The sequence below is a fragment of the Xenopus laevis genome, chromosome 3S (assembly GCF_017654675.1).
Source record: "Xenopus laevis strain J_2021 chromosome 3S, Xenopus_laevis_v10.1, whole genome shotgun sequence".
Taxonomy (NCBI): domain Eukaryota; kingdom Metazoa; phylum Chordata; class Amphibia; order Anura; family Pipidae; genus Xenopus; species Xenopus laevis.
This window is the reverse complement of record NC_054376.1, coordinates 54,698,078-54,713,714: the sequence shown is the minus strand read 5'-3', so window position 1 is coordinate 54,713,714 and position 15,637 is coordinate 54,698,078. Positions and strand designations below refer to the sequence as shown.

The window sequence follows — 15,637 nt, the reverse complement described above, 5'->3', positions numbered from 1 at the left end:
TGGGCAATTCTGTTCATGAAAGAAACCCATTTCCTTTGTATACCTGTCATGTGTGTGCATCTTTGTACAGGAGTGCAGGTTCTTGACTGAGCGCATCATTATAGGGGTGGTTCACAATGTTATGATAGACATTAAAAAAGGTTATTTCTGTCAGTATCTCTTTACCACACTTGATAAAAATAACCTGGGGAGCAACCACACACTTCCCCCCCATATGTGATAAAAGACACTTTGTTTGCCCAGAAGCAGCAGCCTATAGCAACTTTTAAACAGGTAACCAGTAAATGGTACCTGCTGATTGGTTGAAATGGGATACTGCTCCTCTGCAAAACTAGTGCCTTTTATTATAAAACTCTCTATGTGTTATTACAGGATCTGCTATCCATTGTCTACAACTCATTAACAGGGTCCCTTTACTTTATTTCTCCTTCCATTAGGGCACAATACTCTTCCCCAGTACATCCACCCCCTCCTGAAGTGGAGCCCAAAGTGGAAGAGACAAGCACCCTTAAACTATGGGCAGGACAACTGTGCCTATTGGAACACATCCCCCAGGGCATAAGTAAACCCCATGGATCTCTTACAAGTTAATAATGAAAACAGAATATAACATGTAATGTTATTTTACAATCACTTCCATAAGAAAAGAAATAATAGAACAAATGAGAGTATATGGTATACTGCAATTTTCTATAACACTCATTAAAATTTTTATCAACCTCTTTATCAGCTAATGTTTAGCTGATTATTTTGCAGTTAAACACAAAGTACATTTTGATGGCAGAATCTACTGTGTGCCCAGAGGTTTTCTTCTGTGCATTCTGTACCTTTCTCTAAAATTCACAGTATTTGCCCAGGACAGGAGTTTGCCGGACCTGTAAATGATTTAATTCTATTTAACCAAGATTATCAAGTTTTGCAGGGTCATACTTTCCATCAGTAAAGTTACGCTTGTCCTTGTTCTAACTTGACAAACACTAATCTAGACTGGAGTTTTGTAACAGATGAATTGCCCAACATACATTTTCTAATTTATGTATAGCCATTATAGATACACAGGTTCATTCACTTACTAAAGTGTACCAGCACAATTACCCATAGCAACGAATTAGCTACAAATTAAAATAAAGGTACTTTTCCTTCTGAGCGAATATATCTCCTACTGTGCAGTCAGAGGAACTGACCAGAAGGTGATGATATTTTTACAAAAGTCATTATAGTAGCAGTTAATAGTTTTGGAAAGGTGGGGGGAACTAATTAAAGGGATATTGACGTGGGAAAACATGTTTTTCCCCCAAAACAAAAAAAATCGTGCTGCTCCAGCAAAATTCTGCACTGGAATCTGTTTTTAAAAGAGAAAATTACTGTTTTTATATTTAATTTTGAAACTTAGCATGGGGCTAGACCTGATGTCCATGATGTCCCAGGTGCCCCCAACCATGTGACTTGTGCTCTGATAAACAGAGCACGGCTTCGAAGTACAGTGAGAAGGGGCGGAACATTAGCTGTTTCAAAGCAGCTCCATAATGAAGTGCTGGCTCCTTCTCAAAGCTCAGCATCAGGCTGCCTCCACACCAATATTACAGCCCAAAAAATTGGTTCAAAAATAAAGTTTGAAATGGTAGAGTTAATTATTTGCAATGTAAATTAGAAAGCATCCTTAGCAATACTGCATTCATTTTTTACGTATCCTTTAAATCTATCTGCTAGTTCACTGCCATCGATATTAGGTGCTGAAAGTACATTAACTGGGGGAAAGAGAGTATCAGAGCTACTGGTAGAATTCTTTTATAACAGCCTATCATTTGAGCAGTGGATTTAGAATAGATTACTAACACACTTTACTATTGCACATGAATTTTAATTGTCCCAAACCGAGGCAGCATTACACACTCCCTGTATTTATTTCCAAGAGCTTATTTTTAATTACAGCTTTACATTAATTGAGGCTGCCACTGATAGAAATGAAATAGAGTTATGCACAAGCTATTTATGATCAAACACTTTATTTTACATTTAATCTAATTGAATGAAGGCAACAAGATTTACAGTCTGACCGACAGTGTTTTAGTTTTACAATCCAGAAAGAAGGAGAATATTAGAGACGCGCCTAATTTATGGATTGCAACATGGCTCATAACACTTTATTGCTCAAAGGAAGCAAAATGGATGTACAGACCAAAGTGACACCACAGTTTGTGTGGGAGACTGTATGTTTTGTATAATGCAACCAGAGATGGCTACAAGGACTACAGTATGTACACTAAATTTAGCTTCATCAGTATACAATATATTAAAAATATAACAATATACTAACAAAATAGCCTAACAAATGAAAGTTAACAGACCTGGACTAGCAATCTGTAGATCCTGGCAAATGTATTATGTCATAGGCAGACATTATTTATTAGACCTTGAAATGCCAGAAACTCTTTTGTGGCAAACTGGGTTTCATTCACAAAGTTCTTATCTGAAAGCACAGTTTTTTGTTTTTACATACAATTCAACTTTTTCGAGTGGTTTTAACAAACTAGCCATATCTCTGGCCTGTGATTTATATGTAATAGGTAACACTGGTGTAACTATAGGGGAAGTGAACCCCACAGGTGGGAGGCACAGGGGAAGGGGGCTGCTTCTATAGTTGTTAGAAAACCCACTATCCAGTCACTCTCCTACTTATCATAGCACAAGTGGCTGGGGGGCGGGTGGGTAGATTGGTGGGTTCAGTGTAAGAGGGGGTTCTATGAGTGCTGGGCCCTTCTCGGGACCTGGAGTTTCCAGATAAACGCAAAAGGATTGTGTTTGCCTCCAATGAGGATTCATGCAACTTAGTTAAGATCAAGTACAAGGTGCTTTTCTATTATTACAGAGAAAAAGTAAATCAGTTTCAACATTTCTGTAGCTCGGAGCTTTCTGGATAACAGGTTTCTGGATAATGGATGGTGATGGGAACAAAGCACACTGAGGGGCCTATTTACTTAGTTCGAGTGAAGGAATAGAGGAAAAAAAGTTTGAATTTCGAATGGTCAAATATGGCTACTTCGACCATCGAATGTGCTACTTCGACCACGACCTTTGACTTCGAATCGAACGATTTGAACTAAAAATCGTTTGACTATTCGACCATTCGATAGTCAAAGTACTATCTCTTTAAAAAATTCTTCGACCCCCTAGTTCGCCACCTAAAACCTACCGAGGCCAATGCTAGCCTATGGGGAAGGTCCCCATAGGCTTCCTAACAATTTCCTGATCGAAGGAATATCCTTCGATCGATGGATTAAAATCCTTCGAATTCGATCGAACGATTATTCCTTCGATCGTCTGATTGTAGAAATACTGCAAAATCCTTCGACTTCAATATTCGAAGTCGAAGGATTTTACTTTGACGGTCGAATATCGAGGGTTAATTAACCCTCGATATTCGACCCTAGGTAAATGTGCCCCTGGGAGTTCTGTCTGCACAATAGGTCACAAATATATATAAAAATAATAAATAGTCTATTTCAAACCTATAACTCCCTGAACTTTTTCCCAGGATTTATATAAATATCATTAAAATAACCTATTTTCCCTGTACTATAGGACTGTAAAGTGAATCTTTCATATTACCATAACCTCGATAAGTTTTTCTCTATTTACAAAGCATTTGTTATGTTGTAGGATTTGGTTGATTCCTAAAGAAGACTGGGACTGGAACGGAGATGCTTCCTAGTAAGATGTTCACTGGCTGTACTGATTCGCCTTCACCTAAAATAGTATGTGAGTTTTTCCTTGTGACTGAAACAAGGAGTCATTTCAAGATGCCTTGTTCGAAGGGTATTTCATTTTGTTTCACTGTAAAACAGTGTATGACAAAAGTACTTTCCTCATGGGAAAAGTATGAAAAGTGGTAATGTAAGTATTTGAATGTGAAAAAAGTTGTTTGCAAACAGAAATAGATATTGGACAAAGTATCTTTAAAATATGAATATTATGCTGGCCATTGTGAGGCAAGGGTGAGAACATGAATATTTTTCATAGGTAGACGAGAAGGGAAGAGAGAGATAATTTGCTGCTTCTGCTGGGATGGTGTGTACCCATGTTTTGCTGCTTGTGCTGGGCTGGATTTTGCTGCTTGTATTTAAATGACCCATATATATGATATAATAATAAATCTGGCTATAAAGGCACCCACCAGAGGATGCTTAGAGCAAGTAACTAGGGGTGCTTTCACCCTAAAGGTCAGTGGAAACAATGAAAGTAATAATAGAAAATGGGATACATATATCACAGCAGCTGATGCTACAGGGCTCTTGGTTAATCAATTATTTTGCAGAATGCCCTGTTTAATTTGCTTTCACACAATATGAATATTAGTTACTACTCAGGCCTGTAAAAGGACTGCGGTGACTTTGCCCTGGTACATGATACCAAAATACAAGGTTTTGCATTTCCAGTCTACATCTTTGTTGAGTTCTCCTTTAAATACACAATATCTAAAAAGTATCTCATTAAAACGCAAACAGTTTTTATTTCGCTTCGGCCCTGATTCCACAATTCAGCCAATAATGGATTCCAACTCCTCATCCCTGGGTTTGCAGATAAATCATGACTTGTGTTTCCCAAGCCAAACATCCCTTAACCTGGCAGGAACTCTTAAATAATTTTTGTTCTTGAGGCCCCTGCTTTATGTCTACCTACTGCCAAATCTTTCTTTGAATAAGCAAGTTCAGTGGGCTGCAAAATGCTTCAGCTGCTCCAATATAGCAACAGACACACTGAGGCATATGTTAACTCAAACTGCATAGGTGTCAAGGTTTGCTTTATTGGTCTCCCTGTTTATTATAATTGCTTTTATAAACAAAGTGTAACATGCTGAAATAAACCTTACGAAAATCCAATTTCATTCTGCAACCTTACAAGTAATCTGAATTTTGATTGACTCCACACTTAATTTCAGAGGATTTTATTCTTTTGAATCCACCATTGTAACATGTCTTGAAGGCAAAAACATACTTATTGTGCATATATAATATCCAATTAAATGCTTCAGTACTTTTACATATAATTCCCAAGCAAACAATGCATGCTCTAGGCATTTCCCTAAGCCTTATAATTATCTGAGAGGCGGCAATAAAAAGCAGGAAACTACATCAAAAGTCTAGACTGCAAGCTGCATAATAAAACACTCAGTTCTAAGATAGGCTGATAATGTGCATTGTTTTACACTTGAAGAGATAAAAACAGTTTTGTGAAACATAACTAATGAGAAGAACATATTTACTATTTATATGCTATTTATTGGGTTTAAATGCATGAATGGATACTCTTATAGATTTATGTTAAGGTTAGGGATGCACCTAGGGTTGCCACCTTTTCTGAAAAAAAATACCGGCCTTCCAAAATATTATCTTTTTCCTTTTTAATAACATTTTGATCAGCCATCATTTTTACCGGCCAGGCTGTTAAAATACCGGCCAGGTGGCAACCCTAGATGCACCAAACCCTGCCTTTTCCCAAATCTAGGGGAATGGATTCAGCCAAATACTGAACCGAATATGAACACTTACTGCCACCATAGAAAGCTGGTGCACAGGCAGAAATACCTAATGCTCAAAGCAAAGTCACATTTTTTCATTTACAGCATATATGGTCTGGATTCGGTTTGGCCAGGCTCTTGGATTTAGCCAAATTCAAATCCTGCTAAAAATAGCTTGGATTTGGCTGAATCCAGAACCAAAACCAGGATTCAGTGCATCCCTAGTTAAAAAAGGTTCCCATATCTACTTAAAACTACTCAAAAAAATTGAAAGTAGAACACTTATAGCTAGAAACGTGTACCCAAAATATATATATAAATATATGCAAATAGGTTTTACATTTGTTTCTTCGTTTTATGTGAAACATAATTATGTGTGTTTTATTTTTCCTAGTGAAAATCCCCTGAGGTGTGTTCCTCAGTGTTCCCTAGGTTTCCAAGTTCCCAGTACTTTTCATATGCAAAAGGGACTCAGGGCCCTGGATTGCCAAACGGTTAATTGCTATTTAAAGAGCCAGTAACCAAATTAGGGTTATATTATTAACACATACTTTTAGAGCGCCAACATATTTTGCAGCACTGTAAAATATATGTGTTTTTATACAAAAGGGACCCATAGGTTTACTAAGTACCTATAGCTTTAAAACCCTACACCTCCTTATCTCCCTAGTTGCTGTGCAGATTAACATGTATCTAGTTAATAATTAACAGTTATTGGCCTATAGGCCTATGGCCACTTCCTGACATACTTTAACATAGGGGGTTATTTGTTAAAATCTGAATGCTAAAACCTCAAAAAATTTAATTTTCTTTTTACTATAAAATCTGAATTTTCCGAGAGATCGGGTATGCTGCAAAAATTCTGAAAATCCGCCATCTCAGACTTGCTGAGGTTGTATATAAGTCAATGGGAGAGGTCCCTATCCTATTTGAGACTTTCTGTGATCTGTGGTGGAATCTGACTATTTCAGGCTTTTTGGGCAAAAATCTGAAAACTTTGGGCTTTTTGGAAAAAGCCCCAAAAAAATATAGCTATTTGGGAAAAAATTCTGAAAAAAATTGTATGATTTGGGTTTTTTCTCGATTTTATGAAGTTTTTCCCTTCAAGCTTTTTCAATAATAAATAAGGTCAAATCGTGGATTCTAGTTTGGTTGAACTTTTTTTTAATTAAAATATTTTGATATAAAGTAACCTCCATAGTGTCTGGTTAGGGGTGGATCTTTATCTCCGGTTTCTGGTTGCTGACCCGGCTGGATCTGTTCCAGGAAGTCGGGGAGCAGGGACACCATGAATGAGGCCAGGCAGAGACAGGTTATATTCTTTTATAGTACTCTCTAAGAGTGTAAGATAAAGAGATTAATTAGCACGAGCAGCCTGTGCCCCAACCAGGATTGTAGTAGGGAGTAGCTTTCCCATTGACTCTGAGTCTAAAGTGAAGGGACCACAGCTGGATAGGGAATCTGTCTTAAATTTATTCTCCCTGATTATTCCACTATATGGGATCCGGACCACACCTGGACATTCCATCCTAGAGGTGTACCTTAAACTACCCTAAATGCTTCAACATGGTGTCACATTTTGCTGTCTCTGCTAGTGATAAGCGTCATTTTTTGCCAAATTTTGTAGTGAAAATTGCACCCATGCACTCTAATGGGTGAAAGAATTTGTTGCGTGTCTATAAAATTTTGCGCAATTAAAAAAAAATAATTTGTCGCCCATTGACTTCAATGCATTTCGGTGAATGTTCACCATTTTGGAGATTTTTGGCGAAGTAAAACAGGTCAGTTTCGCCAATCACAAGTCTCTGCCTAAATGTCCTGTCATATTAACATCTTGTCTGTAATTGTCTCTGTGGATTTGTGAGTATACCCTGTGGGTCATTTGTCTTGGACTAATAAACTTATTCTGTTTTGTTGCTGCAACAGCCTCTAGGCATCCTTTATTTTATTTTTAAGCACAGTAGACTATGTGAGTTGTAGTTCAACGACACCATTCCTTCATACATTCCACCTATCGAAGGCCCTGCCTATTTAGAGTCAAGTGTAACCATGCTCTGCTGATTAGCTGGCCATGGCATTTTTTAGCCCACAATAGCCCAATTTAGCCCAAAATAGCCCAAAGAATATAAAGAATTCCAAGGTGAGAAGTGTGAGGGTAGGTTTCTCTACATAAGAGTGTTTTAAGTGATCTTTTGAAAGCAGAAAGTTTGGGAGAAAGTCAGACAGACTGTGGAAGAGAATTCCAGAGGAGGGCTGCAGCCCTTGCAAAGTCTTGAATGTGAGCATGTGAGGAGGTAATGAGAGATAAGTTGAGGAGCAGGTCAGAAGGTGAGTGTAGTAAGTGGTTGGGTGAATGTCTAGAGATGAGTTCAGAGATATAGGGTGGGGCAGAGTTATGAACTGAAAGGTATTAGAAGCCAGTGCACTGATTAGAGAATTATCAGCAAAGAGTGGCATTGGAAAACATATGAGTTGATTAGTTTGCTGAGGGTGGAAGTACAGAGAGAGAAAATAATAAGGGGCCCAGGAGAGAGCACTGAGGAACCCCAACAAAAAGAGGTATGGGAGAAGATGATACTAAATTGTAAGAGATACTGAAAGAATGATTCATGAGATAAGATGAGAACCAGGACAGGGTTGTATTGGAGAGGCCAAATGAATTGAGGAACTGGAGGAGAAGATGATGATCCACAGTGTTAAATGCAGCTTAGAGATCAAGTAGTATTAGCAGTGTAAAGTGATTGTTGGCTTTAGCTATTAAACTAGATTACGTGCTCAAGCAGTTTAGAGTTGAAAGGTAGCAGAGGGATAGGATGGGATTGAAGGGATCAAGAGAGTGGGTTTTTTTTCAGAATGGAAGTGACAAGAACATGTTTCAGTTGAGAAGGAAAGATTCCAATTGAGAGTAAGCGATTAAAAAGATGAGTTAAGGCTTTAATTAGACAGAGATTGGCATTGTGGAGATGTTTGGACAGAATGGGATCAAGTGGGCAGATAGTAAGGTGAGAGGAAGCCAAACGTTTTGAGACTTCCTCATCAGTCACGGGAGAGAAGGAGCACAGAGGAGACTGGGGAGTGTGGAGGGTGGTGAAGTCTAGGGGGTTTAGTAGTATAATGTCACTTCTGATGGCGTCAAGTTTCTTTTTGAAGAAGTGGGGACAGGGAAAGAAGAGTGTTAAAGGTAGAGAAAAGTTGTGTGAGTTTTTTTTAAAGGGAGTTAATGAGTGTAGTAAAGTATGTGTGGCTAGGAAAAGGCTGGTATCTTAGATTCTGCTTATGCGGTTCTAGTACTAGTCTTATGTATAAGGCTTCATGTTAAATCTGCTGTTCTGTTTTCTCTGCTACTTTAGCTTACTGTGTTATGGAGTTAAGCATTACAACAAGTATTCCTGCAGCTACTTGTCTTTGTATTACCCTATATTCCATGGACACAAGAGGGTCTAGTCTAAGGTATGTATGTGTTTGAGGAATGGCAGGGGGTGAGGGGGAGTTAGTGAGAGTTGAAATGTGAGCAGATTGTGGGCAGAGAGGGGAAATGGTGAGTTAGTAAAATTGGAAATTGAACAGAGTCTGGTAAATATGAGACCCAGAGAGTTACCATTGGAGTGAGAGGGGGAGCCTGAGCATAGAGATAAACCTAGGTAGTATATTAGTGAAAGACGTTTAGAGACAGCAGGGTTGTGTCTTGCTACAAGTTCTCTTGGCAGACTTATCACAAACTAAATGTCTAACTGAGCACTTCCCCCATATAATATTTTATATAATATTTTATAATATATTGTAAGAAAAGTAATACAATACCGATTGAAGACAACGCAACGTCTAGCCGAGCTTCCCTTGGCAGACTTCTGAGAGGACCATCAGCTGGGGGACCCCGGGCCCAAATCAAATACAGCGACTTCCAGAGCACATCAATCGCCAATGGTCCTTGCAAGACCAATTATTCTACACAACACGTCTGCTTGTAGATGAAGTCCCGAAGCCTCCCCAGCTGAGCTCCTTTTTATATTGGTACAATAACAAAGTAATAGATCATTACACATAGACATATATAATAATATTAATGGCTACATGCCCAGGACATGGCCATGAGAATGACCATGAAAATGGAAATAACCATGCGAATGAAAATAATTGCTGTGTATAATTGCTGTGTATTTTGATTATAACTATGTAAATAAGATATGAGCTTCCTGCTTAATAAACATATTTATATGTTTATGAGTCTATTACCTTAACTCCTACTATTCCTTGTTCTCCTGCTAATGTCAGTACATCCATTTTATAACTAAGGAGCCATATTGAATGCACTTGATCACACTCACATTCATACATGGCCTGCCATGTTACATTTGTATCACAGGTTAAGATTGTCAACAGGTATATGAAAGTCACCAAATTTGTTGGGCCGTCAGATGAAAGTAAATAAGGAAAACAAGCAGCAAAGTTGTCAAAAAATTGTGAGGATGGTCCAGGAGGTCGATATATCACAGCAATGCGAAGTGAAAATATTCTATTTTTAAGTGACATGGAAGATAGCTGTTCTAGGTCATAAGTATATCTCAGGGTTGCTCCAAGATGGTATTGACTTTCCTGTACTATCTAATAGAGATCTAGAGATGATTATGTGACATAGAGATGGAGCAAACTTTGTTTTAAAATCACACGTCAAATCACTGCATGACATCATAGCATTATTTTATATAGTAAAACATGCTGGTTAAACAGCTGGACATGGTAAGACACCTACATCAACTAATTACACACTGCTCTTATTGTACATAAACAACAACTAGGAAAACTAAAAGTAATAAACCACCTGCAGTGAAATTGGAACAACATTGTCCAGCATTCCAAAATCCCAGTTCAGGTTTTTAAAGGTGAGAAAACTGCAAAAATGTTAATAAATCTTCCCCAGAGGGTATTTGTTTTTAAGTACAAAGTAAATGCTTTGGGGGGAAGTGTTGAAAAAAAGTTTACAAAATCAGATGTCTGGGGTGTGAGCACTTGTTTTAATTAATCCGTGGTCTTTGAAGCAGGACTAAACTCAGTTTGAAGATATTTAGAGCATGTCATCAGAATAGAAAATGCCACCATGCTCTAATCAGACCCATGATCAGTAAGAAGAATCGGGCTGGATTTTAGTAGATTGAGATTTTCTCCACTGGCTTTTTCCAATAAAGGAAAAAAGGCAAGTGTCATATTAGCCTTAAAATGCCAACTCTAATAGGCACCACAACAAAATATGTAAAAGTACCTTTGTATGAAAATTCAGACATGATATATATATATATATATATATATATATATATATATATATATATATATATATATATATATATATATATTCTTCAGTACATTATAGTTTGGTAGAAGTAAACATTATAATAATTTTACGAATGATTAATGCATGAACTGTAGTAGTCAAAGGCACAAGAGTCATAAGAAATTAATTATTAAAAACCAATTTCTTGGAAGGAATGGTAACAATTGCCAATAAGCATTACATTGGGGTTATCTGCATCAGAGGTAGTAAAATTGAGAGTGAATTAAATGCAGCATTATCTAGTATACAAAGCAAAGACAGTACTATAGTTGATAGGAAAAGGCCAGTCAAATGGCCTACGATCTCTCCTCTCTGTTCACAGTGTGTTTCCACATATGAATTAGCACTATTGATTTTTGTATTGCGAGCCATCATACTGTTCACTAAGGCAGTGTTCACTGATATGCTGAAGTCACTCAAAGTACATTTCAACAATGCTTTCTACACAATGCTCTCCAGAGTATTTTATTTTCCAAAGGATCTTTCATTGTCTGCAAATCAGGCTTCTGAAATATCGATCAGCAGTGGTCTGTTATGAAATGGGTTTTTTTTCAGCAGCATAACATGTAATAACAAGATCAAAAAGTACTTTTCAAATCACGTAGCCCTTGGGAACCAAACATATAAATTAAGACAATTATATTAAGGGCAATGGGAAGAACATCTGAAAGCAAGGGGATTTTATTTTAACTTTGCTTTTTACTTTTTATACGTGCCCATTATTCTCTTTAGTCTCAAGTATTTTATGGAATGTTAGATGCCTATTGTGTCCAACCGTGTAACTGAGACATTCTACAATTTAATGTGCCATAGCAGTCATTTGGTGAGTTGACTAAACATCATCTGCCAAGAACAGACAGAACAGACAGATCGTTTTTGGGTAAACTCTACACCTATGGCTCATCTGATATCATGAATATACAAATGTCACCCCCACCTACCCAACCAAAAATTGGTGACAGTCACTGTGCTTAGAAAAGAGAGAAAGTAAATGGTGTGAGTAAAAGATTGTTATGCAAATCATACAACTAACTAGATATGTATGGTTTGAGGTGGCTATATTATATTTTGTTTCTTTTAGACATACTTTAATTAAATTTAAATTTGACATACTGGCCAGCTTTCCTGAATATATATATATATATATATATATATATATATATATATATATATATATATATATATATATATATATATATATATATATATATATATATATATATATATATATATATATATATAGGGCCCTAATGTGGGCCAAAACGTCGGATCTATGTACCGAATAAAACACTTATTTTGATGAAAAATAGTGGTGTGCGGATCCTTACGTACAAATCTCTATATGAATTTTTGGACCCTGCACCCACAAAGATCATACCAAGTCCGGTCTTCAGAGTGCGGTCGTTTGACACAGACTATATATATATATATATATATATATATATATATATATATATATATATATATATATATATATATATATAGTTTTTAATAATTTGCTTTATATTGTGTGTATGCCAGACATATATTGTTTTATATTTTTTTAATACATCTCTTAGGTGTTCTCTCGTAGGTAGTTAATTGTTGCTGATTAAAGTTCTGTAAAGCTGCATAAATCCATATTAATGGCAAAACAATACTGTTGCATTTATTTATTGTTTACATGGTCTTTAGCATACTTGGGGGCCAATTTATTAACTTCGAGTGAAGGAATAGAAGAAAAAACACTTCGAATTTCGAAGTGTTTTTTTGGCTACTTCGACCTTCAACTACGACATTCGACTTCGAATCGAAGGATTCGAACTAAAAATCTTTGACTATTTGACCATTCGATAGTACTGTCTCTTTAAGAAAAAACGTTGACCCCCTAGTTCGCCACCTAAAAGCTACGGAACCCAATGTTAGCCTATGGGGAAGGTCCCCATAGGCTTGCCTAACTTTTTTTGGTCGAAGGATAATCCTTCGATCGTTGGACTAAAATCCTTCGAAATATTCGATTCGAAGGATTTAATCGTTCGATCGAACGATTATTCCTTTGATCGTTCGATCGCAGTATTTGCGCAAAATCCTTCGATATTCGAAGTCGAAGGATTTTCATTCCCCAGTCGAATATCGAGGGTTAATTAACCCTTGATGAATTTGCCCCTTGATGTATGTAGAATCAAATTTTGGAAAGATCCACAAAACTCCAAGCATTCTGGATAATAGATCCTATACCGGTACAGTATTCACAAACAGACACAAATATTTTTCAGTAGCTACTTTTGTAAAGATATTCAAGTACAAATATACCATACAATTTACAATAAAATAAATCAACAATTTTTGCATAAAAACAGCTATTTTCTGGATCCTGGAAAAAAATATTCTAGCACGTAGAAGTGCAAATTGTTATACTAAAAGCCCTAGTTTCCCCAAGAGGAATTCGGGGGAAATAATTTAATGGTAAACAGTAGGGAACAGTAGTACAGACACCCTGGTACCATCATGTTTATCATAAATAGTGATGGGCGAATTTGCGCCGCAAATTTGCGCCGCGAAATTCGCGAAACGGCTATAAATTCGCCCGTTTTTGACGCCGGCGCCGGTTTTTTTGGCGCCGGCGAATTTTTGCCGCGAATTTTCACGGGCGTTTCGCGAATTTATTCGCTGGCGGCGAAACGCGCAAATTCGCCACGAATTCGCGCCTGGCGAATAAATTCGCCCATCACTAATCATAAATTTACTATAAACAACTGAAGAGGTTAGCTTTGTTAAACAACACTTTACTTATTTTGGTGTCTGGCTGTTCTCAAGTTCCTGCCATTTATTAAAGTTAATAATTATAATACAACTGTAATGGAACCAATGCAGCTCCACAACCTATATTTTCCAAACAAACATCCTTTGTTATAGACAATGCTTGTCTTTTCTCAACATGGCCTTACATGTATTCGGGTAACAAAAGTAATTCTATATAAATATTGTTACTAGTATGTCGTAAAAGATAGGACTGTCATTGATTACAAACACAAGAAATGTGCATTCAATTCCCAGAAATGATGGTACACTGAGAAAGGTCAACAATTCCTAGAAATAAAATCAACTTTATGCAATACATCAGAAGTTAAAAGGTAAATTTTAAAAAAATTATTCAGGTCTGGGACTAGCTGTCCATCCCACTAGGATTTGTGGTCATCGATGGAAAATAAGTAAAACTTTACTTACATTTCTGTTTCCTTTTCTGAGTCAATGTCTGCTCAGTAAGAAGGAGAATTAGTAAAAGTGGCAATAGCTGAATTCTTCCCATAATGACGAAAGGTGAGAACCAAGGTCAGTCATCTACGTACAGAGAGATGTACATTAGTCAGGGTATTGCAAGGCATGAATGCCATGTTAAAAATTAACTGTTAAATAAATAACCTCAACCCTGATTTTGGAAAACTGATGTCTGCCCTGTACATTTGCTTCATCATACACCTACACCACAATCATTTGATTCTACTTCTCTAACTGGAGATACCTGATATTCCAAGTAGAAAGTCTCAGTTCTGAGAAAGACAAATAGTTTCAAACCTTTTTAAAAGCTAGCCTTTCTAGTCATATGGAGTGATCTGAGGCTGACTGACCAATGGTTTCTTCTGCTTCTGCTGTGACATTGCCAAACTGAGACACAATGATAAGGGGAAAAAGTTCACATAATGAGTTTTGTATTTTTAAAAATCCTTTACTTGCTTCGAAATTATGATACGTTCACCTAATTTAGGGTGAAGAAACTGTTTCACTGGATAAAAAAAAGTATTTTATTAAAATTAAAAAATAAAATACAATTTAACATGCAGGATATCTGTTATTTTGGGGAATAATTTTGAAATCGTAAAGGAGTAGGGGTAGAGGGTATTAGAGGGCACTAATTTATTTAAATGTCACCATATTATTACACGAATAAAAAAACCTTTTTGAAAAATAATAATAACCTTAAAGGGATCCTGTCATCGGAAAACGTGTTTTTTTCAAAACGCATCAGTTAATAGTGTTACGCCAGCAGAATTCTGCACTGAATCCATTTCTCAAAAGAGCAAACAGATTTTTTTATATTCAATTTTGAAATCTGACATGGGGCTAGACATTTTGTCAATTTCCCAGCTGCCCCCAGTCATGTGACTTGTGCCTGCACTTTAGGAGAGAAATGCTTTCTGGCAGGCTGCTGTTTTTCCTTCTGAATGTAACTGAATGTGTCTCAGTGGGACATGGGTTTTTACTATTGAGTGCTGTTCTTAGATCTACCAGGCAGCAGTTATCTTGTGTTAGGGAGCTGCTATCTGGATAACTTCCCATTGTTCTTTTGTTTGGCTGCTGGGGGGAAAAAGGGAGGGGGGTGATATCACTCTAACTTGCAGTACAGCAGTAAAGAGTAATTGAAGTTTATCAGAGCACAAGTCACATGACTTGGGGCAGCTGGGAAATTGACAATATGTCTAGCCCCATGTCAGATTTCAAAATTGAATATAAAAAAATCTGTTTGCTCTTTTGAGAAATGGATTCAGTGCAGAATTCTGCAGCACTATTAATGGATTCATTTTGAAAAAATGTTTTTCCCATGACAGTATCCCTTTAAAAACATGATTTTTTATCTCTTTTATGAGAACATGCATCTTTAAATTGATCACAAATCAAATTATTTGTTTGAATTACATTAAAGTCAGTATTCAGACAAAAACCCATATAAGGTTAGACATGCACTTGTGTTACACAAAAACAAAGATGCTTTGAGGAACATTTATTCAAAAATTGATTGACGAGTATCATTTTCT

The 15,637-nt window shown here is 36.8% G+C and overlaps 1 protein-coding gene across 1 annotated transcript in view; it reads right to left on the bottom strand.

The window, feature by feature from the left end:
• lipc.S (lipase, hepatic type S homeolog) overlaps positions 1 to 14,169 on the bottom strand; it is a 52,521-nt gene extending 38,352 nt beyond the window's left edge. Inside the window, exon 1 of the mRNA XM_018255480.2 lies at positions 14,052 to 14,169. Within this exon, the coding sequence (XP_018110969.1) occupies positions 14,052 to 14,133 (82 nt within the window). The 5' untranslated portion in view covers positions 14,134 to 14,169. The remainder of the gene's footprint in view (positions 1 to 14,051) is intronic.
• Positions 14,170 to 15,637: the final 1,468 nt, after the last annotated feature.